At 34.3% G+C, this 26,268-nt stretch overlaps 3 protein-coding genes across 3 annotated transcripts; all 3 read left to right on the top strand.

The window, feature by feature from the left end:
• The first annotated feature begins 3,757 nt into the window (after window positions 1-3,757).
• On the top strand, window positions 3,758-4,690 carry LOC127540648 (olfactory receptor 5M10-like). Its single transcript, XM_051965426.1, has one exon. The coding sequence runs from the start codon at window positions 3,758-3,760 to the stop codon at window positions 4,688-4,690; it is 933 nt and encodes a 310-aa protein (XP_051821386.1).
• Window positions 4,691-11,199: 6,509 nt separating this feature from the next.
• Window positions 11,200-12,135, top strand: LOC127540696 (olfactory receptor 5M10-like). Its single transcript, XM_051965514.1, has one exon. It carries the CDS (start codon window positions 11,200-11,202, stop codon window positions 12,133-12,135), a length of 936 nt encoding a protein of 311 aa, XP_051821474.1.
• Window positions 12,136-24,277: 12,142 nt separating this feature from the next.
• On the top strand, window positions 24,278-25,246 carry LOC127541586 (olfactory receptor 1030-like). Its single transcript, XM_051966809.1, has one exon. The coding sequence runs from the start codon at window positions 24,278-24,280 to the stop codon at window positions 25,244-25,246; it is 969 nt and encodes a 322-aa protein (XP_051822769.1).
• The last annotated feature ends 1,022 nt before the right edge of the window (window positions 25,247-26,268 follow it).

The raw sequence follows: 26,268 nt of genomic DNA, 5'->3' as shown, positions 1-26,268 counted from the left end.
TGAGATTACAGGTGACTCCCTTTTGATTAGAGCATTTCAAAATTCGAATAGAAAAAGAGCTAGTTATGAAGCAGATAAGGAGGAGGAAGTGGAATTAGGAATATCTTGTTCATTCAGTTATTTCAATCATGCCTGATGCTTTATGACTCCATTTGTGATTTTCTTAGTGAAAGAAGTTGAAGCAAACACAATTAAGTGATCTGCCCAATGTCACACAGTTTATTAGTGTGGGAAGTCATTTGAATTTGCAATTTTATAATTAAGACGGCCCTATGCCCAATGTTTCACCTCAATAAATTTTGAAAAATTATATAAATGCTATCTCTTATATTATTAGTAGTATTACCAGTTAGTTTCCTTCACTGGAGGTGCTCACAAAAAGGCTTGATGAGCACTTGGTATTCTCTAAGATTCTGGAGAACAGAGAATATTTTCATTCTGTGTTTATTGTCTCAGCAAGCCAAATCATATCATAAGAAAGCCCTGGATTAAATGGTTTTTTTAGATTAGATTAGAACATTTGGTTAAGGGGATTATTTTTCATGTATAGGTTGGGTAATAAATTTTTGGCATCCTCTTCTAACCCAAATATTCTTGGTTCTACGATTCTCTGAATGCTGATCTTTCCCTCCTTGTTAGAGTCATTGTGACTTTGAATTGAAGAAACCTCAAGAGACCATTCAATTCCTCATGGTTCATTAAACAATTTTATGGAGGTGGTTATCTGACTGAAGAATAGAAATTAAGAGATAGCTCTTAGAGTTCAGTGTTTTTGTTTTTCACTTTAGCATTATTTCCCACATAATTCTTCCTTTTTTAGTAGGCTTGGTTAAGTTTAGGACTTTGAATGAATGAACCATCATACATCATTTAGTCTTCTTATAAGCAATGAACTCAAGTCCCAAGTGTAGAATCTTTGTATTATCCCATGCTGGAAATATTAGTTGAATTTAAATTTATTTTATTACAGTGATATGGACTATAGTATACACATAATATATTCATAATGAAGTTTGTGGTGGGAAAGATAATCTGATGCCCTGAGATAATGTTTATTTACTAAAATCTACAGGAGACATTATGGGACTATTATGAATTCTAAAATAGTTCATTAGTTCTAATAACTTGTAAATGTTCCCATAGTTGACTACATAGAAGTATCACAAAGTACAAAATTTTAAACTTAGACCTCTAAACAAAATATTTATGTGTTTTGTGTCAATAAATAATACCTACATAGAATTTTAAATTTTGTAAAACCATATCACATATGCATTCTCTTTTGAGCTTCCCAACAACCATGTCATGTATATGTTTTAGCATCCCCTTTCTACAGATGAATAAACTGAGGATGAAAGAGGTCAGACGATTTGGACAGATTCATACTTCCAGGAACATTAAAAACTCAAGTTTTCCTAACTCTAAAACTATACACTATATTCACGAGGACACCTCTTGGTCTTGCATCACCAAAAAATTCTTTATAAAAAGATTCAATGACAAATAGACTTTCAATAGTTAAAGAAGTCAATCTACATGCAAATCCACAGGACCACACCTATGAGGCAAAGCAAGGGAACACTGAGTCACATGGGAGCACAGGAACTGAGGAAAATCCCGCTCAAAAACTTCTCTAATTGATATGCTTTCTTAGGGATGTTGTAATGGCTTCCTGGGGATGTATTTGAGTCATCCTTCAGGGAAAAAGCACAAGAAATATATCATGATACAAACCCTTCTACCTTTACATCAAAGAGTCTTGGAAGGAAAAAGTACCTAGTACATCATCAGCTCTAAGCTCTCACCCAATTCAAGGAGGTACATGGAAAGATAATCATGCAGGCCATGCCCTTCTTCTGAAATAAACTATGTAGTACTGTTCTGAAACTTTGCCACTTTGACAGGTAGGCGATTTTTTGTTTGTTTGTTTTTTTGTTTTTGTTTTTTGAAAGCTGAGAATAAGTCTCTTTTCTGGTTTTTATTGTATGCATCTCATTTATTGAATATCATACATTCAAAGTTGTGCTTGGGCAGAATTAATAAGATTAATATGTATCACTTCATCCCATTTCTGGCTACTAGTTAAGCTCAGATACATAATCATCCAATTTATAGACCTATCAAGTTTTAGCAAAAATTGCTATATAAGTTTGTCTCTACACTTCTTTGATAAGTAAACCATCAAATGCAATCAACAAACATACATAAGACAAAATGCATTACTGAAAGAATCCTTAGAACAACAAAAGCACAAAAGTGTAAGTTCTGTAGTCAAATTCATTCCCTTAAACAACCAAAACTATTTGCTATTATGATAATTTTCATTTTCTCTTTTATTATGATGTTTCTAGAATATTTAAGATGAAAGAGAATTTAGAGCAGGCAATAGAGAATGTCAAAAGTAGCAAGGTCTTTTCTCTTAGAATATCAAGATGTTTATTGTTGTTCAGTTATTTTTCCATCCTGTCCAACTTATCGTGAGCACATTTGGGGTTCTCTTGGTAAAGATACAAGAGTGATTTATCATTTTCTTCTCTAACTCATTTGACAGATGAGGAAACTGAGGCAAGCAGGATTATGTGACTTGCTAAAATCAGATAGATTGTGTCTGAGGCCAGATTTGAATTCATAAAGATGTCTTCTCAACTCTAATTCTGTGGTCTATCCACTGAACAACCTAGATGCCCAGAATTTGTAAATGACATGACATAACAAAAGATAGTAGTTAAAGATGACTTTTGTCTTAAAAGAAGGGAAATTAAATTCATGATTTGGTACATTCAAACATGAGTAAGTTAGTGGAACCTCTCTAGTAATTAAAAACATTGATTCATAATGATAATACTAGTTAACATTTGTATATTAAGATTTGCAAAACATTATATATTTGTATGAAATCATCCTATAACACATAAACATTCTGCTACTATACAATCATTTATTATTCCCCACAACTGTTGAAGACAATTTTTTTAATTATCCCAATTTTAAAGATGAGAAACTTGAAACCAAGAAAGGATAAATAAGATAGTCAGGATCAGAGAGCTAATAAACATGTGAAGAGAATAAAAACCTATCCATTAGATTGTCTAGCAGGTTACTTAGCTTTCATTTAGATTTTATATGAATATGTCTCCTTTAAAAAAAAATTGTGCTCTCAATTACGCTTAAAAATTTAATGACCATAATGGAATTCAGAGTATTGTGATTTATGCAGATTGTGAATTTATATATTCATGCATATGTGTGTATATAATCTTATAAATGGAAAATCTTTTGTGTGTGAGAGGGAAATAGAGAGAAGGAGAGAAAGAGAGAGAGAGAGTGAGAGATAGAAAAAGAGCAAAAGACAGAGAGAGAAAGAGACAAACAGACAGAAACAGAAGGAGAGAGGGAGAAAGAGAAAAAGAAAGAAGTAATGAAGAAGAAGGAGGAGGAGGAGCAGGAGGAAGAGGAGAAAGAGGAGAAGGAAAAGAAGGCGAAAGAGGATGAGAAGAAAGAGGAGGGGAAAAAGGAGAAAGAAAGGGAGAGAGGGAGGAAGGAAGGGAGGGAGACAGAGAAACCGACACAGACCAAGAGAGACAGAGACAGAGATAGAAGAGGAATGAAAGAAAAAAGAGACAAGTTAAAAAGCTGAATGTGATTCTTGATGATCAGTAGAGCATTCTAAAGTGATATAAGCATTTGCTTTCATATTCATTAAATCCCATCTCACATTTGTAATGTGTACATTTCTCATTTGATAGGATATGAGAAAATGTCTCCTCCAAATTATACCGAAGTAACTGAATTCATCCTGCTGGGTCTAACTGAGGATCCAGAACTGCAGAAGATCCTTTTCATTGTCTTTCTACTTATCTACACCATCACTTTGGTGGGAAATCTGGGCATGATCATGCTGATTCATAAGAGTCCACGACTCCATACTCCCATGTACTTTTTCCTCAGTCATCTCTCCTTCGTTGATTTATGTTACTCTTCCAACATCACCCCTCAGATGCTAGTCCATTTCCTATCAGAGAGAAAAGTCATCTCCTATGCAGGATGTTTTATCCAATGTCTTTCCTTCATTGCCCTGGTTATTACAGAGTTATATATCCTTTCTTCTATGGCCATTGATCGCTATGTGGCCATCAGCAGCCCTCTTCATTACAGCATCAAAATGAGCCAAAATGTTTGCCTCTGCTTGGTCATTGTTCCCTATGTCTATGGCTTCCTGAATGGCCTTTCCCAGTCCATATTGACCTTTCACTTGTCCTTCTGTGGACCCAATGAAATTAACCACTTCTACTGTGCTGACCCTCCTCTCCTGTTACTGTCCTGCTCTGACGTCTATGTCAAAAAAATGGCCATGTTCATAGTAGCTGGCTTTACTCTCTTAAGCTCTCTCCTCACCATTCTCTGTTCTTATGTTTTTATCTTTGCTGCCATTTTGAGAATCCGATCTGCTGAAGGCAGACGCAAGGCTTTTTCTACCTGTGGATCCCACCTGACTTCTGTTGTTCTATTCTATGGAACTCTCTTTTGCATGTATTTAAGACCTCCTTCTGAGCAGTCTGTGGAAGAATCCAAAGTGATTGCTGTCTTTTATACCTTTGTGAGTCCCATGCTAAATCCCTTGATCTATAGCCTCAGAAACAAGGATGTCAATGAGGCCATGAAAAAAGTATTTCAGAAAAAACGTTCATGAAAATGCCTGGATAAATTTCATAGGATTTACATAAGAAAATTACCTTACTCTTTTTATTTTGCAAATAAGATATCTGATTCAGTAAGATTCCTGTCTCCCCTAAAAAAAGTAAAGAAACAAGCATTTATTAATGCCAGGTACGATATTTTACAAATATTATCTCATTTAATCTCACCGACTCATGAAACAGTATTATTATTATATCGATGTTAGAGGCAGAAAAGGCAGAAAAGAAAATTTTTAGAATGCTATATCTATGGAATTGTACACATTGACAGTTTACCTTTTTCAAACTTCATTTATTTAACTAGACATAAAAAATGAGCCACATATTTGGATATGTCAATGTGGAAATCTGTTTGATTTGATAAAAGTTATAAGTGTTTTGTTTATCTGTTTTTCCCTTTTATCCTCCATTTGATGGGAGAAAGAAAAATAATTGCTTGATAATTAAAAAAAAGAATAAAAATGAAACAAATAAAAGCAAAATGGTAATTTGCCTGAAACATTTTTGTCATTTACAGCTGTAGCTTCATGAAGTGCATATTTAGTTTTTTTAAATTTTCTTTATATTCTTTATCATTTCTTTATATTTATAATTTCTTTAAATTATTTCAGAATTTTGAAAAACAAACAAAATGAAAGTTTTATTTATTCACTTTAAATCTTTTGATTTTTCTTTTATAGTAAATTTTTTTCATTGTTTTATGCAAAGAATGTTTCCATTGAGAGAACTATGAGTATTAAATCTAAAGAAGAGAAAATTTGGTAAAGAAAATTTGAAGAGGAAAGGTTTGATTATTGACTTTAAATATCTGAATTGTTTGTCTATGATTCAGGGATTAGATGTGCTCTGTTTGTTCTTTGGGGTCAGAAGGAGGAATAATAGATAGAAATGAACTTTAGGCTTCTTGTTAGGGGTTAGGAAATTCATCAGCAATTAGAGTTATTCTGTAATGAAAAAGACTTCCTTGGGATATAGTAGATACCCATATTTGGAGCTCTCCAAGATTGGTTGAGCATTTCCTGGCTATATTGTAGAAGAGATTCTCTACATTGGTTGGACTAATGACAATGTAGATAATATCTGTGCAGAGTTTTAAAGCTCTCAATTCAGATATCAAGAAGGAACAGTCTGGATTATACAAGTTCTGGCAGCTACTAAAATAAAGGATCAGTGGACCTGGATTACTAAGGAGGCAAAGAACCTAGGGTTAAACCTAGAATGAATTATCCAAGGACATTCAGCATCATCTTTTAGTGAAGGCTATGAAACTTTAATGAAGTAAGAGACTTTGAAACATTTCTATTGAAAAAAATGGAAATAACAGAATGTGTTACAAATACAGGACTCAAGAGAATAGAAAGGTAAACAGGGGAAAAATAGATATTATTTAAAGATTAAACTATTCAAATCCCTAGATAGGAAAACAACAGCTATAACTCTTGAGAACTGTATCTGGACACTGGGGCAGAAAGAGGAGGGCACACATCACATGGACTGAGGGTGCAGTTGTGAATGGATTCTAATGGAATAACATCAAAGAAAAAGACATTAAGGTAGAAAAAAGTCTGTACTGGAAAAAATAGGAAGAAAAAGTATAATGAGATAATTATTGACATGGAGAGTTGCCCAAGACCAATTACAATCTAGAGAAAGAAGGAAGGGAAGTGAGCATTTTCTCAATCTTGATTTGGCTCTAGCAGGGAATAAGTTAATTGTTTAGTTGGGTATAGAAATTTATCTAAACCTATAAAAAGTAGGAGGAAAAAGAGGAAAAGAAAAAGAAGGGACAGGATAGAAATAAGGGCAGAAAGGGTGAAGGGTTGATTGAAGATAAGCTCATGGGTCAAAAATTCACCATTAAGAAAAGGGGGAGGGGTGATAGAAGATGGGGTAGGGTGGGTTAAAAACACTATATGACTAAGGACAGGGTGGAAAGGGAGAACATATGTAAGTAGGGGGCGAAAATAGAATGGAGTGAAATAGAAAGCAGTTAATCATAACTGTGAATGTGAATGGAATGAACTCTCTTAAAAATTAGAAGAGAATAGCAAAATGGATTAAAAAAATAACCTTACAATATGCTGTTTGCAAGAAACACATTTGACAGAGAAACACATGAAGAGTAAAGGCAAAAGGCTGGAAAAAAAATTATTATGCTTCAGGTTAAGTAAAAAAAAAAGTGCTGAAGCAGCAATTCTGATCTTAGATAAAGCAAAAGTAAAAACAGATCTTATTTAAAGAGATAAGGAAAGAATATCTTGAAAAGGGGTGATATAAACAATGAAGTAGTACCACTACTAAATGTCTCTGCACCAAGTGGTAGAGCAGGCAAATTCTTAGAGAAGATTTTAATTCAGTTACTGAAATAAATAGACAGAAAAACAATTCTAGTGGGGGACCTCAATTTTCCATTCTCAAAATCAGACAAATCTAACCACAAAATAAACAAGACAGAAACTGGGGAGATTAATATAATCCTAGAACATCTAGATATGACCTGTGGAAAAAATAAATAGGGACAGAAAAGAAGACATCTTTTACTAAGCAATTCATGACACATACACATTTTGTAAAAATTTCTATTAATAAAGTTTTTTTTTTTTACAAAATATATTTATGCATGGGTAATTCTTCAACACTGATGCTTGCAAAATATTTTGTTCCAAATTTCCCCCTCCTTTCCTCTACCTCCTGCCCCAGATGGCAGGTAGTATAATGCATTAAATATGTTAAAATATATGTTAAATCCAATATATGTATACATATTGATATAGTTATCTTGCTGTACAAGAAAAAAATCAGATCAAGAAGAAAGGAAAAAAAAAAACTGTGAAAGAAAACAAAATGCAAACAAACAACAGATAGAGTGAGAATGCTATGTTGTGGTCCACACTCAGTTTATACTGTTCTGTCTCTGGGCACATATACAAAAATTGACCATGCATTTGGGAATAAAAACCTCACAATGAAATGCAAAAAAGCAGAAATAGTAAATTCTTCCTTTTTAAACTACAATGCAATAAAAATTATATTCACTAAGGACCAGGAAAAGATAGACTAAAAAACAATTGGAAATTAAATAATTTAATTCAAAAGAATGAGTGGGTCAAACAACAAATCACACAATCAATAATTTCAGCCAAGACAAAGACATTAATGAAACGACATATCAAAATGTCATGGGTTTCAGTCAAAGCAGTTCTGAGGGGAAATTTTATTTCTCTAAAAAGCTACATAAATAAAATAGAAGAAAAAGATCAAGGAATTATGCATGCAACTAAAAAAGCTAGGAAAAAAAACAAATTCAACCTCTCCTATTACACAGCTTTTGAAATATGAACTCATTATTTGACAAAAATGGCTGGAAAACTGGAAAATAATGTTAGAAAATCATCATAGACCTACATCTCACACCCCATACCAAAATAAAGTCAAAATAGATACATGATTTGGACATAAAGGATGACACTATAAACAAATTAAGAGAACAAGGAATAATTTAGCTATCAGATGTTTGGAGAAGGGGGAAATTAATAACCAAAGAAAAACTGGAAAACATTATGAAAAGCAAAATGGACAACTTTGATTACATTAAATTAAAAAGTTTTACCACAAACAAAATCAACAGATGTAATATTGTTTTTATTTTAAAATTTATTTTATTTTATTTTTTAAACTTTTTATTCTTCAGAACAATTAGTCCTTGCAAAATCCTGTGTTCTAATAACCTCCCCTTCCCCCACACCCTCCTCTAGATAGCAAGTAGGCCAATATATATTAAACATGGCAGAAATATATGATAAATGCAATATATGAATGCATATTTATACAATTTTCATTCCACACAAGAAAAAAAGTGAAGGAAAATAAAATGCAAGCAGACAGCAACAAGAAGAGTGAAAATGCTATGCTGTCAATGATACTCAGTTCCCATAGTTCTCTCTCTGGGTGTAGATGGCTCTCTTCATCATTGAACAATTGGAATTGATTTGAATCATCTCATTAGCTTTTCATTTTTACATATGGATAAATTGGGGATGAAAGAGGTCAGATGACTTGGCCAGGTACATACTTCCAGCAATCTTCAAATGGATTAGAACTCAATTTATCCTGACTCCAAATCTATACACTTTATTTACTAGGACACCTATTGGTCTTGCATCACCAAAAAATTCTTTATAAAATGATCAATGACCAAGTGACTTTCAACAGTTAAAGAGCAGTCAATACACATGCAAATCCATAGGATCTCATCTATGAGGCAAAGCTATGGAACCCTGAGTCACATGGGAGCATGGGCACTGAGGAGAATCCAGCTCAAAAACTTCTCTAATTGATATGGTTCCTTAGGGATGTTGTAATGGCTTTCTGGGAATGTATTTGAGTCATCCTTCAGGGAAAAAGCACAAGAAATATATTATGATACAAATTTTTCTACCTTTGCATCAAAAAATCTTGGAAGGGAAAAGTACCTAGGACATCTGGTCTTAGTTCTCACCCACTACAAGATCATGATTCAGGCCATGATCTTCTTCTGAAATAAAATTATGTAGTACTATTCTGAACCCTCACCATTTTGACAGGTAGGCAATTTTTTTGTTTTGTTTTCTGGACGTTGATAATAAGTCTCTTATTTTGGTTTTTATTGTACATGTCTCATTTACTGAATGTCGTATACTCAAAGTTGAGTCGTATACTCAAATTTGTAATATCAATATGTGTCACTTCATCCCATTCCTGGCTACTAGTTAAGTTTAGATACACAACCATGCACTTTAGAGACCTATCCAGTTTTAGCAAAAGTTGCTATATAACTCAGCCTCTATACTTTGAAAAATAAACCATCAAATGCAGTCAACAAACATCCATAAGAAAAAAAAATGCATTGCTGAAAGAATCCTTAGAACAAAAAAAGCACAGAAATGTATGTTCTATAGTCAAATTCATTTCCTTAAACAACCAAAACTATTTGCTATTACGATAATTTTCATTTTCTCTTTCATTATGATGTTTCTAGAATATTTAAGCTGAAAGAGAATTTAGAGCAAGCAATAGAGAGTATCAAAAGTAGCAAGGTCTTTTCTCTTAAAATATCAAAATGTTTTATTGTTCAGTTATTTTTCCATTCTGTCCAATTTATCATGAGCACATTTGGGGTTCCCTTGGCAAAAACACAGGAGTGGTTTGTCATTTTCTTCTCGAACTCATTTGACAGATGAGGAAACTGAGGCAAGCAGGATTGAGTGACTTGCATAAAATCAGATAGATTATGTCTGAGGCCAGATTTGATTTCATGAAGACGAGTCTTCTCAAGTCTAATTCTGTGCTCTATCCACTAAACAACCTAGCTGCCCTGAACTTATAAAGGACATGATGTAACAAAAGACAGTAATCACAGGTGAACTGTTGCCTTGAAAGAAGGGAAATTGAGTTCATGATTTGTTATATTCAAACATGAGTAAATTAGTAAAAACACTCTGGTAATTACAAACATTGATTAATAATAATAATATTAATTAACATTTGTATATTAAGATTTGTAAAACATATTACATATTTGTATGCAATCATCTTATAACACATTAAAAACTCTTCTAATATATAATCATTTATTAATCCCCACAACAACTCTTGAAGACATTTTTTTTTTATTATCGCAATTTTAAAGATGAGAATATTGAAACTGAGAAAGGGTAAATAGCATGGTCAGGATCATATGTGAATAGAATTTCCTTTCCATTAGGCTGTGTAGAAGGTTAGTTAGCTTTCATTTAGATTTTATATAATTATTTCTCCTGTAAAATCAAAATTTCTACTTCCATATAGGCTTAAAACTTTATTGATCATAATGGAATTCAGAGTAATATGATAGTATTCATGAGTAGTAAGATCACAATGATAGATTGGGAATACATAGATACATGTATTTGTTTTATGTCTCTCTGTGTATAATCTTATAAGTGGAAAATCTTGTGTGTGAAAGAGGGAGGGAAAGAGAGAAAGAGAGAGAGAGAGAGAGAGAGAGAGAGAGAGAGAGAGAGAGAGAGAGAGAGAGAGAGAGAGAGAGAGAGAGAGAAGAAGGAGAGGGAAAGGCAGCGAGAGATGGACAGAAAGAACCTGGAGAGGCACACACACACAAAGAGAGAAAGAGAAAAAGAAAGAAGAAAGAAGAAGAATCAGAAGTAGCAGAAGCAGAAGCATAATAAGAAGGAGAAGAAGGAGGGAGATGAAGGAAGGGAAGAAAGGAGAAAGAAAGGGAAGGAAGGAAAAAGGAAGGGAGAGAGAGACAGACATAAAGACAGGGAAACAGACACAGACCAAGAGAGACAGAGACAGAGATAGAAGAGGAATGAAAGAAAAAAGAGACAAGTTAAAAAGCTGAATGTGATTCTTGATGATCAGTAGAGCATCCTAAAGTGATATAAGCATTTGCTTTCATATTCATTAAGTTCCTTCTCACATCTGTAATGTGTCCATCTCTCATTTGACAGGACATGAGAAAATGTCTCCTCCAAACTATACTGAAGTAACTGAATTCATCCTGCTGGGTCTAACTGCGGATCCAGAACTGCAGAAGATCCTTTTCATTATCTTTCTACTTATCTACACCATCACTCTGGTGGGGAATGTGGGCATGATCATGCTGATTCATAAGAGCCCACAACTCCATACTCCCATGTACTTTTTCCTCAGTCATCTCTCCTTCGTTGATTTATGTTACTCTTCCAACATCACCCCTCAGATGCTAGTCCATTTCCTCTCTGAGAGAAAAGCCATCTCTTATGCAGGATGTTTTATCCAGTGTCTTTCCTTCATTGCCTTGGTGATCACAGAATTTTATATCCTTGCTTCAATGGCCATTGATCGCTACGTGGCCATCAGCAGTCCTCTGCATTACAGCACCAAAATGAACCAGAATGTTTGCCTCTGCTTAGTCATTGTTCCCTATGTCTATGGCTTCCTGAATGGCCTTTCCCAGTCCATATTGACCTTTCACTTGTCCTTCTGTGGACCCAATGAAATTAACCACTTCTACTGTGCTGACCCACCTCTCCTGTTACTGTCCTGCTCTGATGTCTATGTCAAAAAAATGGCCATGTTCATAGTAGCTGGCTTTACTCTCTTAAGCTCTCTCCTCACCATTCTCTGTTCTTATGTTTTTATCTTTGTTGCCATTTTGAGAATCCGATCTGCTGAAGGCAGACGCAAGGCTTTTTCTACCTGTGGATCCCACCTGACTTCTGTTGTTCTTTTCTATGGAACTCTCTTTTGCATGTATTTAAGACCTCCTTCTGAGCAGTCTGTGGAAGAATCCAAAGTGATTGCTGTCTTTTATACCTTTGTGAGTCCCATGCTAAATCCCTTGATCTATAGCCTCAGAAACAAGGATGTCATTGAGGCCATGAAAAAAGTATTCCAGAAAAAAAACTTTTCATAAAAATGGCTGGATGAATTTCATAGGATTTACATAAGGAAATTAACCTTACCCTTTGCATTTTGAAAATAAAGCATCTGATTCAGTGAGGTGCCTTTCTCCCCCCAAAAGGAAAGAAACAAGCATTTATTAATTTCCTCTCATGTGTCAGGCACTCTTCTTTTATTATTTTACAAATATTATCTCATTTTAGTCTCAAAGATTCATGAAACAGTATTATTATGTCAATGTTATAGTTGGGGAATCTGAGGCAGAAAAGGACATTTTTAGAATGTTATATCTATGGGGTTATACACATTGACATTTTGCCTTTTTTGAAACTTCATTTATTTAACTAGATATAAAGAATGAGTCCCATTTTGGGATGTGGCCACTGTGGAAATCTGTTTTATTTGATAATTCACATTAGTTACAAATGGTTTTTTTTTTTGTCTTTTGTCTTTTATTCTCTATTTGATGGGTGAAAGAAAAAAAAATAATTGCTTGATCTTTGAAAAAAAAAGAATAAAAACAAAATAAAATAAAAGGAAGATGGTAACTTGCCTGAAACATTTTGGTCATTTATAACTGTATCTTCATGAAGTGCATATTTAGTTACTTTTAAAATTTCTTTAAATTATTTCAGAATTTTGAAAAATAAAACAAAAATGAAACTTTTATTTATTCACATTAACTCTCATGATACCACTTTTATAGTAGGTTTTTTTCATAGTTTTATGCAAATAATATTTCAATTGAAGGAACTATGAGTATCTTTAACTGAGAAATGTTTATAAACAAGGCTGTACAACATAATAAACTGGAGCTCTTTTCACAACCCATGAGTCTCCGACCTCATTCATCTTGTTTCTGAGACCAAAGGCCTCTTGCAATTAATGTCCTTAGACATTAGAATGGCCAACTTCAAGTGATGCCTGAAAACAGGAACTTGAAAAGAAAGGTGCTAGAGTGATAATTTTGCAGTCAAACATTTCCCACAAGCTATGAGGTCAAGACAACCTCCAAGTCCAGAGAGAGAGCCCATTGATCTGTGCTGTTTCTGGACCAGGCAGAGAGTGGTGAAGATATGAACCGCTTTCCTTTAAAGATGTAACTCAGAGTAAGGCCTCATTTTACACATAAGGATTCATAGGAACTTTTGTTATGTTTTTATTATAAATCCTCCACTATCCCTATAATCATTAGCTATCTCAGTTATACAAATATATGAGGAAGTGCCTGTGTCTATAACTATGATTAACACTGATAATATTTAAATATATCTTAACAAGAGGCAATGTATAGTTCAAGGAATAGTCATTTCACCTGAAATTACAGTTAAAAATATAATAATAATTGTGCATTAGCTCCATAGATGGGTCCAAATTCAGAGGCCATTGTACAAACATATTTTACAAAGGCTATCACACTCACTTGGCCAATATTGACCCTTACTTTGAATAAACAACAGTTTGAAGGATTACTAGACACTGGAGCAGACAGGGCTGTGGTGGCTGCTTTTTGGTGGTCCCCTTGATAGCCTGTGATTTCAGCTAACCATAGAGTGGCAGGGATAGGAGGCAGTAAGGAGTCTTTGATGTCTGCTGAACCAGTAAATTGGCAAAAAGACGGAAAGATAGGAACCATTTTTCCTTGAATAATAGATGGCTTGCATGTTAACTTATGGGGCAGGGATATATTACACCAATTAGGAATGAAAATCACCACAGATTTTTAGGAGAAGTCATTGCTGCTGCAGCTTCCACTGTTCCAAAAAATGACTTGGACTACTGATACACTGGTATGGGTGGAGCAATGGCCCCGGACTAAAGAAAAAACAGCCATTCTCCATCAATTAGTACAAGAACAATTAGAATTAGGACATATTGAGGTAACAACCCATGGAACTTCCCTGTATTTGTTATAAAGAAAAAAATCTGATAAATGGAGAATGGGAACAAATTTGAGACAAGTAAATTCAGTCCTAGAAGATATAAGTTCTTTACAGGCAGGTTTGCCATCCCCAAACATGATCCTCAAGAAATGACCCTTGTGGATAATAGATATTAAGGATTGCTTTTACTCTATCTCCCTTCACCCTGAGGACAGGAATAGATTTGCTTTCTCAGTATCAACATATAATTTTCAAGGACCTGTGAAGAGATTTTAGTGGAAGGTATTGCCACATGGTATGAAAAACAGCCATATCATATGCCAATTCTTATTAGCAAGATAAGGAAACACTACTCTGATGCCATCATCCTACATTATAAGAATGATATTTTGGCTAGTCCTCCACAGCCTGAGGATTTGGAGGAGATGTTACAAATGACAGACAAAGAACAAAATAGTTAGATTTAATAATATCATCAGAAACAATTCAGAGATACCCCCTTTTAGCTATTTGGATTTTTCTGTTCAACTGGAAAGTGTATATAAAAAAATCACCTGAATTCTGGACTGACCACGTACACACATTAAATCAGGTCCAAAAATTGATTGCAGACATTCAATGTCTTAGACACAAAGCTTGTATACCAATGTTTCCTTTGTCCAAAATGCTTGAGGTTGCTCCTCAGTTAGATTCCAGTAGGACACAGACTCCTGAAGCCCTTGATAGCATCAAGTAGATAATACAAATAACAGCAAAAACAAGCACTGCCTATCTTCTAGATGTTATTATTATCTCATTTGACAGATGAGGAACCCAAGACTTTGATACTCACAGAGGAGTATCTGAAATAATATTTCAGCTCAGATGCCCTTCAATCCAACTCTAGTATTCTTTCTCCTATGATAATAACTAGGATTTACATAGGACTTTAATTTTATCCTCAAGATCACCCTGGGAGATAGGAGTTATTATTAACATATTTTTTATGGTTTTGTTGTTAAATTATTTCAGTCATGACTGACTCTCCATGACCCCATTTGGGTTTTCTTGGCAAAGATTCTGGAGCAGTTGGCTATTTTCTTTTCCAGTTCATTTTACAGATGAGGAAACGGAGACAAACTGAATTAAATGATTTTTCCCTAGAAAGTATCTAAGGTCAAATTTGAACTCAGTAAGATAAGTTTTCCTAAATCCATTGAGCCATCTAGCTGCCCTATAAAAGTGACTTGCTCAGGATCCCATTGCTACTAGGCTATGAATTTTAAGCTGGATTTGAACTCAAATCTTCTTGCTTTCAAGTTAATACTCTATACTCCATGGGTAGAGGTGAAAAGAAAATCAAAACACAGAACACCAAATGTCAGTTAAATTTAGTTCAATTAAATTCAGCTTAATTTGTTAAAACAAAAATAACTGCAGATATCTAAAGCCATCATAAATACCAAGAATTTCTCTCCCCTAAATAAACAAATTTATATATATGGAGAAAGAGAGAAAGAGACAGAGACAGAGAGAGAGAGAGAGAGAGAGAAAGATAAAGCATATTCACGTATATCAAATACAAGATAAAGGGTTATAGAGCTAAGGGAAGAGCCCTAAAGAAAATCTGAGGGGAAAAAAAAATTGTAGTTGGATGGATTAGGAAGACTTCACAGAGGAGATTCCATTTCACCTGAGCTCTCAGGGAAGATAAATTAGAAGGACATTTTGCAAATGAAGAACTTTTTGCATAAAGCACAGAGTGGTAGAAAATGACACATCATATCTATGGATAGCTAGTATATAGTTTTGCCAATATTTATGCTATTATATAGTAAGGAGGAAGATATAAAATAAAGTAGGTCATCCCAGAATATTGCTATTACTTTATATACAATAGATGTCATGGAGACCTTTCCAGGTTTTTTTATTTTTATTTTTATTTTTCTGAGAGCATCCTGATCATCACTTCCCAGAGAACAACAATATTTTATCAGAGAAACTTGCTTTGAATTATTTATAATTACTATTGCTAATTATATTTCTCCCCATTTTTTCTCCCTTTCCTTTTACCCAATCCCTCCTCAAAAGTGTTTTATTATTGATAGTGATCAGTTCTTCCCTCAATATACTCTCTTTTTATCACCCTCCCTTTCTTTTCCATATCCCATTCCTCTGGTTATTTTCTGCTTTTGTGTATGTATATCATTTCTTATTACAGCCAATTTGGATGAAAGTAAGAGTTACTCACTGCTCTTCTCCCTCTCTTCCCATAAAAGCTTTTCCTTGACTCTTTTTTTATGGCAGACCATTTGTACCATTCAACTTCTTCCTTTCCCTTTCTCCCAGTAAATCCCTTTCTCATCCCTAAATTCCATCATTAAAAAAAAGATATTATTCTTTCATAATCCCATTCCCTCTGTCTATATACATTCCTTCTAACTGCCATTAGAATGTGAATCTTCTAATGAGTTATACATATCATCCTCCCATATAGAAATATAAACAGATCAACCTTCTTAAGTTCCTTATATCACTTTCCTGATTATTTCCTTATGCTTCTTCAGAAACCTGTATTTGAAAATCAAAATTTCCATTCAACTCTGGTCTTTTAATCGTATATGCTTCAAAATCTCCAGTTTTGTTGAATGACCAACTTTTACTTTAAAGGATTATACCCAATTTTCCTGGGTAGGTGATTCTTGGTCACAATCCTAGCTTCATTGCTCTCCTGAACATCATATGCCAAACCCTTCAGTCCTTTAAGATAGAAACTATAAGATTTTGTGTTATCCTAATTATAGCTCCATTATACTTGATTTTTTTTCTTTCTGGATGCTTATAATATTTTTTTTCTTAACCTGGAAGTTCCAGAATTTGGCTATCATATTCCTGGAGTTTTTATTTTTGTATGTAAGGAGGTATATGGTGGATTCTTTCAATTTCTAGTTTACCTCTGGTTCTAGAGTATCAGGCAGTTTCCTAGATAATTTCATGCTTTTGTTTTTGATAATGCCTTTCAGGTAGACCAATAATTATTAAAATATCTCTCCTGCATCTATTTTCCAGGGCAGTTGTTTTTCTAATGATATATTTCGCATCTTCCCCTAATTTTTCACTTTTTTTTGGTTTTGCTTAATTGTATTATTTCTTATAAAGTCATTAGCTTCCATTTGCTCAATTCTATTTTTTAAGAAATTATTTTCCTTAGTGATCTTTTGTACCTTCTTTCCTTATTGGCCAATTTTGCTTTTTGAGGTAATTTTTTCATTAGCTTTTTGCATTTCCTTTTGCACCTCTCTCAATTCTTTCTCTAATTTTTCTTTTATTTCTCTTACTTGATTTTTAAAGTCTTTTTGAGCTCTTCCTTGGCCTATATCCAATTCTTATTTCTCTCTGAGGCTTTAGATGTAAGAGCTTTAACTTTGTTATCATCTTCTCAGTACATTTCGATCCTCCTTGGCATCATAATAACTTTCAAAGGTCAGAAACATTTTTTTTTGTTTTCTGTTAATTTTCTCTAGCCTATTGCCCAGCATTTAACTTTTTGTTAAAATAGGACCCTGTTTCAAGTGTGGAAGATGCATTGTACTGAGCTTCAACGTTTTTTGGCAGCTGTTTTCAGAGATCTTTCTAGGAATCTGACAATAAGCACTTTTATCTGCCCTGGAGCTTTTAGGGTCACTGTAGCTGTAAGGTCTAGTGTGTTGGCCAAGGCTGGGGCTCTGCTGACCCAGGTTGCATTGGGACTGCACATCAGTTGCTACAGATCCTGTCCACTGACCTTTTGAGTTGTCTCTGGTATCCCCAGGCTGAGAGATCCAGAAGCCTTCAGTACTGTGTGATTTAGAAGTCCTGCCTCATTGACTGTTGAGCCTGCTCTGGAGCTGGGACAAGGGCTAAGCCTCTGCTAGAATTGCATGCTGGATCCCACTCTAGTTCCACAGACCTTTTCTGCTGTTATATGTCTTTGAGCTGAAAGGTCTAGAAGCTGCTACAACTGCCACTGATTCAGAGGACGGACCTGGTCTGGATTGGGGTGGGATCCAGGGCTGCACACTGGACCTTTTCTGCTGAGCTTCTAAATTGCCTTCAACTTCGAAATATTCTATTCCATCTTTTGGGGGTGTTCTGAAGCTCTAAAAATCTGTTTAGCTTCATTATTTAAAAGAATTTGTAACACTTTAGGGGAGAGGCTGGGCAAGTTCCTGCTTTTACTCCAACATCTTGGCTCTGACTCTCCTAGAAAAGTTCTAAAGAAGTATCCCAGACTCTCTCTAGATTATCCTTTATAGAGCAATTATACCCTGAATCCACAGTTACAAAACAAGAATTATCGTAGAGAAATGATACCCTAAGTAAACCCCATGTCATCTTCTCTCTTGGATGACAAACCAAAGCAAGGTTGACCAAGACCAAAATAGGCATCCCAGACTACTCTAGTCACAACACTGTTCAATGGAACATCAACATCCTTCCTGTCTTTTCACCATAATGTCTCATTGTAAAGTCTAGTTTCCTATTTTAAGGTAAAAATGGAAAAGTTGCTAAAATATTACTGTCATTATTATTTTAATAAACCTTTCCTCTTTTCTTTGAACAACTTCCCATCTAGGAATTAATTCTGTTTGTATTATATATATATATATATGTATGTATATATATATAAACATATGTATATATGTATGTATATATATATAAACATATGTATATATATGCACATATATGTCATATATGTGATATATACATATGTGGAGATATAGACATGTAGATGTATATATGTATGTATATTTGTTTATTTGTAAATTTATTTATTCACATATATTCAGACAAGGCATTTCCCTTGTGGGAAATAAAAGTTTCTTGATATTTGGAATTGTCTCATTTTGTATCTGTATTATCATAGCCATTATTAATACATAGTAGTTTTTAAATAAATGTTTTTTGATGGAAAGATTGGTTTGAAACCTCTAAATGCTATGCATACAAATCCACAATTTTCTGAAAGCACCAAAAAGGTCTTGAGAAAATATTCACTTGTCCATCTGTTTGTTCACTCTGAAAACAAGAACAACAGGAAAAGTTACACTTCTCAGTAAAGGATTGATTCCCCTGATGACTCAACGAGCCTCCTCTAATTACATCATCAAGAAACTAATAAGAAATTCTTTAGAGAACATTTCTCCAAGGGAAAGGTATGGGTATAAAGCTTCTTCCCTCACTTCCTCTTCCCAGTGGTCCCAGAGCAATCTCCACTTTCACAGGTAGGCTCAGTCATTATTCTTCTTTAGGAAATCATGGCTAATTAGACTTATTTCAGTTTCTTGGGGAGTCTTTGTTAGGAGTCATGGGACTCTTCATTTCAGTTATTTCTAGATTCAAACCAAATCATAAGAAAAAATTAGGCTTATTTTTTACACTATTGACAAAATTATTTTATTGAATAGGTCTTTCACATTCACTTGGCCTCAAAGATAAAATTTTTTCAAAGACAAATGTCATTGTAAAATTGGACTCTCCTCTGGCAAAATAGAAAAGCAGGAATTTGGATCACAAGAATTTTAGCAGAAATATAAGTGGAGCTTCAAGGACAGTTCATCCTTTTACTAGTATTCTAATTTCTAAGTTCTCTTCCAATTCGAATTTCCTAAATCTTAAGATCATTTTTTGGCTTTGGTATTTTATGTTCATAGACTCCTTTTAATTTAAATTTCCAATTTAACTTTAGATCTAATCTCTGAAATCTTCCTAAATTCTCTTTCAGCTTAAATATTAAAACAGATGATCGTCAATCATTATGATTGTACGTATTTATCAAGTTTAGATTAAATCAGTAATTTTTAAAAAGTAACCAAAGCTAGTACAATTCAAGTTTTTAATCATATCTTAACCAGTTTACATATACAACTTTTGATTATGACAAATGGGAGAAAGTTAGCAACTGCCACAAATTAATGCTAAGTGATGGTGGTACCTTTCTATTTTCCATAGTCATGCCTGGGTGGGGAGAGAATAATGGTGGTGATATCTGGAATGATCTGCTCTGTGTCTCTGGTCACACTTGTTGGAATTAATCATAGGGAATCTTATTTCATAAGTTGCTTTCTTCTATATTTTTCAACAACTGTTTTTAGCATTCTTGATTACTCTTGAGATGTCAATCAGAGGGGAGTGCTCAATTTGGTGAAGGTTCACCCCTGCCATGAAGAACAAGATAACTAAAGTTAAGTTGCTGGTTTTCAGGAATAATTACTCACATATCTTTTCTTTTTAATTGATGTTGAGTAGTAGATTTTTAAAAAATGTAATCTCATATGATATTTATGGATATTCTACTAGGAAATGAATTTTGATTTTTGTCTCCATTGCCAGATGGAAGATTGACAGGAGTGTTAAGCCCCTGCCAAGTCAACAAATTAGTTCAATTAAAGATAGCTAGATGGCTCAGGGCAAAAAAAAAAAAAATCCTTTACCTTGAATAAAAAAAGACTTGAGTCCAAAACTAGACTCAAATATTTAGAAAATTTGCTCAACTGTAGAATGGGGATAATAATGGGTTCTTCCTGCCCACAGCTGTTGTATCAAATGAGATAGTCTTTATAAATTTATATCTAAGTGCTTAATATTATTAATTTGTTGCAGAAATTTTAATGACACATTTACAGAATTCATCCTGCTCCATCTGCCTTTTGCTGCCAAATATATTCGGCCTCTTACACATTTAATTTCAGGGGCAGCTACATAGAGTAGTGGATAGAACACTGGTACTGGAGACAGGAAGACTCATCTTGAGTTTAAATTTAGCCTGAGATGCTTATTAACTATGTGATTCTGGGGTCACTTGACACTGTTTGTACCAGTTGCTCATATGTAAAATGAGCTGGAGAAAGAAATGACAAATTCAAACATTGTACTGGATTTTATAGAAACAAAAAAGAATGTCTTATCCCATCAGCTTCTATTGTTCAGATCTTTAATTGTTTGCCTATTTATAATATTTATTTGGTATCCTTTTTTAAAATGAAGAAATATAATAAAAATGAAAGTTGGAGTGAAAAAATGAAGCAATCACTTACAAAATACATTAATTATTTTGGAGATAAGAATATGTACATAAAATAAGATAAAAATAAACCCAGTGTAATTTCTAGGCAGTGAGTTCCAATAAAAAGAAGAGGGTGGAAAGAGAATAAGGATAGGCTTTCTTTAGAATTCACCACTTGAAATGATCTTGAAGGAACTAGAACTGCAAAAAGTCGACATAAGAAGGCAATATATTCTTAGCTTGGAGAAAAACTGTGGAAAGGGAGAGAAAAAGGACACAGGAATGGTGTGAAAAGGCAAAAGCAAGTGGCACAATTTGACTGGAATGATGAGAATAAATTTAGAGTTTTTGGAAGGATGAGACATTTGGGGTTATGTGAACCCCAAATTCAGGGTCCCACAACTACTAAATATTAAGTGTGTGAGGCTGGATTCAAAGTCAGATCCTTCTGATTCTAGGGCTGTGTTCTATCCATTGCACCATCTAGCTGTCCTCATTTAGATAATTTTTAAAACTTAAGGTGAATCTAAATTGTGGAGTCTAGTAAATGTCAGTTTAAGGAATTTTTGTTTTATTCTAGTGATGAGAGAGAGAAACTGAAGATTTTTGAGGAAGGGAATGATGTAGTTGCAACTGGGATTTGGAAATATCTCTTTGACATCATGTGGATTAGAGTTGAGAAATTCTAGATGTGGGCATCCTAAGTACAAAACATGTAATAGTTCAGGTAAGAGGCAAAGAGGGCCTATAAGTCTGAGGGCTTTTAGAATGGAGAGGGGAAGAATACTAGAGGGATGTGGAAGTCAGAAAAACAAAATCTAACAACTGAATGGAGGAGTGAAGAGAGTAAGATAAAGAAAAAAACTTATCGTGAGAATAAAATGTGACAAGACAGCAACTAATTGAATGTGAGGAAAGAGAGAGAGGAAATAAAAATAAAAGTATTCAGTCCTAATTTCTTTTACAAAGACTTTTTAATTTGATATAATCAAAATTTTCTATTTTGTGATCAATAATGATCTCTAGTTCATCTTTGGTTATAAATTTCTTCCTCCTCCACAAATCTGAGAGGTAAACTATCCTAAGTTCCTCTAATTTATTTATGATCTCATTCTTTTTTTTTTTTTTTGTTCTCTCTCTCTCTCTTTTTTTTAATAACTTTTTATTGATAGAACTCATGCCAGGGTAATTTTTTACAACATTATCCCTTGCAGTCACTTCTGCTCCAATTTTTCCCCTCCCTCCCTCCACCCCCTTCCCCAGATGGCAAGCAATCCTTTACATGTTGAATAGGTTACAGTATATCCTGGATACAATATACGTGTGCAGAACCGAACAGTTTTCTTGTTGAACAGGGAGAATTGAATTTAGGAGGTATAAATAACCCGGGAAAAAAAACAAAAATGCAAGCAGTTTATATTCATCTCCCAGTGTTCTTTCTTTGGGTATAGCTGCTTCTGCCCTATGATCTCATTCTTTATGCCTAAATCATGGACCCATTTTGATCTTATTTTGGTATACAGTGTTAAGTGTGGATCCATGCCTAATTTCTGCCATACTAATTTCCAGTTTTTCCAACAGTTTTTGTCAAATAATGAATTCTTATCCAAAAAGTTAGGCTCTTTGGGTTTGTCAAACACTAGACTGCTATAGTTGGCTATTTTGTCTTGTGAACCTAATCTTTTCCACTGATCAACTAATCTATTTCTTAGCCAATACCAAATAGTTTTGGTGTCAGTCTTAATTTCTGAAAGCATAGTTGTATAGTAGATACAGAGGTACTAGAAATTAAAAAAAAAGGAGTTTTGAAGAAGAAGATCATGGGTTCTGTTCTGAATATGTTGAGCCTATGAACTACCTATTAGGAGATGTCTAACAGGAAAAGCACTAGAGGTCAGGAAAGTGATAAGGGATATATATATATATATATATATATATATATATATATATATATATATATATATATAGTATATATCTATCTCAGTATTTATACTCTAGGATTGAAGAGAGGACCAATAGCAATTGTCATTCCTTCTCAAGGAGAATTAACTGACTTTAGCCTTTGATTGGCATTTTTTGTGGTTATTTCAGTGAATTGAGAGCTATCCTACCCTCAACTGGGTTTTTCCTAACAGTGGAGTAATTTGACATTTCATTCTCTTGTACATTTTTACAGATGATAAAACTAAGGCAAACAGGGTTAAATGACTTGCCCAAAGTCAAACAGCTAGTGTGTCTGAGGCCAGATGTGAACTGAAGATGATGAGTTTTGCTGTCTCCAGGGTCTGGCATTATGCACTGTGCTACCTACCTGCCCTTAATTAGCAGTGCTAATCGGTTAAATAAAAATCATCTACCTGGAAGAGTTGCATGGTTTAATGAATAGAAATTTTCCCTCAGAATTAGCAGAGCAGGGTCCTAGCCTTTCAGTCACACCACAGTCAGCTGACTAGGGCTTCTTAAATTTTTTCCATTCATGATGCTTTTTTGCTTAAGAAAATTTTATATGATCTCAAGCATAGAAAATAGATATACAAAGCAAAAAGTTACTGAAACTAAATCATAATTTCATGACTCCTACATTCAGTTATGAGACCCAATATATCATTATATCATTGTAACTTACAGTTTAAGAAGCTGAATCTTTGACAAACAGTTTCAGAAAAAAGTGCAAATTTACTCTGGTAGGAATTTCCTCTTCAGGAAATTTTCTAAACAAAAAAAAAAAAAAAAAACACATCACAATTCCATTCCCTATTCTAAAACAGGAAGTCACTGGAAGACAGGCTATATCTAAGTTTAATTCAGAACTTCTGAGTTAACTTCTGTCTGGTGTGTCCCAATACTTTATAACCCATAGTAGACTTCCCAATATTCCAGGGTCTCTATCTCCTTTTTCAAAGGGAAATACCTTCAGTTTTCCAGAGCCTTCTGTTCTCAGATTATCCCACTTTGTCTAAAAAAAAAAAACTAATTTGAATATGTCATTCATGCTGCTTAGTCTACATTATATTTTGTAAAAACTGCCTCAGGTGTATAAATTCCCAGTCATAATTCTGAAAGCATCATTAGTACATTAAGGCAGATACACAGCTCTATTTTAATCTAACAAATCTAATGGTTTTCTGTTATTTTATCATCAACAGCAGGATCAAAAAACAATCCTTCATTGCCTGTATGAATGGATCAATCTGGTCTCAGAAGTCTGTAGAGCTGATAGACATCTAAGGCTTTTCCATCACATCAATATGACAGAATTTCAAAATGGCAGCCAAGTCACTGAATTCATCCTTCTCGGCCTCACTGCTTGGCCAGAGTTGCAACCCATCCTTTTTGTGGTGTTTCTGTTTATCTACCTCATTACCTTGATAGGGAATCTTGGAATGATTACATTGATCAGAATTACCTCTCGCCTGCATACCCCCATGTACTTCTTCCTTAGCAACCTTGCCTTTGTAGATGTGTGTTATTCCACTAATGTCACACCTCTCATGCTAGTTCATTTTTTATCTGAGAAGAAAACCATTTCCTATGTTGCTTGCTTGACCCAATGTCACTTCTTCATTTCTCTGGTTGTTACTGAACACTTCATGCTGGCTGTGATGGCCTATGACCGCTACATGGCCATCTGCAGCCCACTACTTTATAGCAGCAAGATGTCCACGAGGACTTGCTTCCAGTTGGTCAGCATTCCTTATGTTTATGGCTTTCTTGATGGTGTGGTGCATGTCACTTTGACATCTCATCTGAATTTCTGTGGCCCTAATTCCATCAACCATTTCTATTGTACAGACCCTCCTTTGCTGGTACTGAGCTGTTCTAATACTTATGTCAAACAGACAGCCTTGCTCATCTCTGCAGGCATGAACCTCTCATGCTCCCTCTCAGTCATTCTTGTCTCCTACATTTTCATATTTGCTGCCATATTACGTATTCGTTCCACTGAGGGACAGCGCAAAGCCTTCTCCACATGTGGTTCCCATTTGACAGCAGTCATTATGTTTTATGGCACTCTCTTCTGTGCGTATGTGAGGCCTGCCACCAAGAAGTCAGTAGAACAGGGCAAAATCTTTGGAGTATTTTGTATCTTCCTCTGTCCTCTGTTGAACCCATTTATATATAGCTTGAGGAACAAGGATGTTAAAGATGCTCTTAGAAGGATCTTTGGAAAAATCATCCACAAAAGGAAAAGCAATACAATGGCCACCATATCTTAATCAATGAACAAAAAGAAAGAAAAGAAGCTCCTGTGAGAAAGTGACAAAATGCATGGCAGTGTACTGAAGAGGATCTCAATAAAATTGAATTCAATCTTATGGTTCTATATGGCAAGAATGAGGCAGTGGAAAAAGAAGTGGTTATATAACCAAAGAACGTGGGTTTAAAAGCCTCTTTTAGCATTATTTGTGTGAGATGGATTACTTCATCTTATCTCCCAGAGCCTGAATGTTTTCATATTTAAAATGGGCTAAGTGGACTGGATGTCTCCAAAGGGTACTTTGATATTTGAATGTGTGATCCTCTAAAAATCAGTACTGATGATGATGTTTTATTTATTTGTTTGTTTATTTATTTATTTTTATTATAGCTTTTTATTGACAGAATATATGCATGGATAATTTTTCAACATTGTCCCTTGCACTCCCTTCTGTATTTTTTTTTTAATAAAATGTGTCATTATGTTAAAATATGAGGGAAAAAATCCTCTGAAGATGGTAATTCTCTGTTGTGAAGTTTTGTTTTGTTTTGTTTTTTAATAATTAATACTGAGAAAGTCTTTAATAATATTTGCAAAATACCATTTGGAATGTAGGGAATAAGTAGAAATCTTTCATCATCTAACTTAAGAATCCTTATCTGAAAGCTGGTTTTCTAGCAAGTACTGATAAGAAGCACTTCCTTCACTCAAGCTCCCAGTAGTTCCTCTCTTTTTGAGACAATGTGAGTCATAGAAAGAGTGTCTGACTTGAAATAAGAAGAGACCTGCGTTAAAATCTAAGATTTGACATTTACTAGCTATGTAACCTTGGGGAAATAACTATCTCTTTGAAACCTAATTTTCTCATCTGTTAAATGTATGGAATAAAATATCAATTGTTCTAACCACCTGAGTGTTTTGCGTACTTTAAGGCACAGAGCCACTGTTTATGTATTCATGTGAATCTTTACCATCACAAAAGTGTCTGTCTTTGTAGACTTCACAGTACATTCACATTATTCCCTGCACTCTGCTGAGAAT

This window comes from Antechinus flavipes, chromosome 6 (genome assembly GCF_016432865.1).
Source record: "Antechinus flavipes isolate AdamAnt ecotype Samford, QLD, Australia chromosome 6, AdamAnt_v2, whole genome shotgun sequence".
NCBI classification, from domain to species: domain Eukaryota; kingdom Metazoa; phylum Chordata; class Mammalia; order Dasyuromorphia; family Dasyuridae; genus Antechinus; species Antechinus flavipes.
Note: the sequence above shows the minus strand (reverse complement) of the source record. Positions and strands in the feature narration are given on the sequence as shown.

Excerpts from the sequence above, each read along its gene's own strand:
- LOC127540648 (XM_051965426.1), top strand. The coding sequence starts at position 3,758 with ATGTCTCCTCCAAATTATACCGAAGTAACTGAATTCATCCTGCTGGGT.
- LOC127540696 (XM_051965514.1), top strand. The coding sequence starts at position 11,200 with ATGTCTCCTCCAAACTATACTGAAGTAACTGAATTCATCCTGCTGGGT.
- LOC127541586 (XM_051966809.1), top strand. The coding sequence starts at position 24,278 with ATGACAGAATTTCAAAATGGCAGCCAAGTCACTGAATTCATCCTTCTC.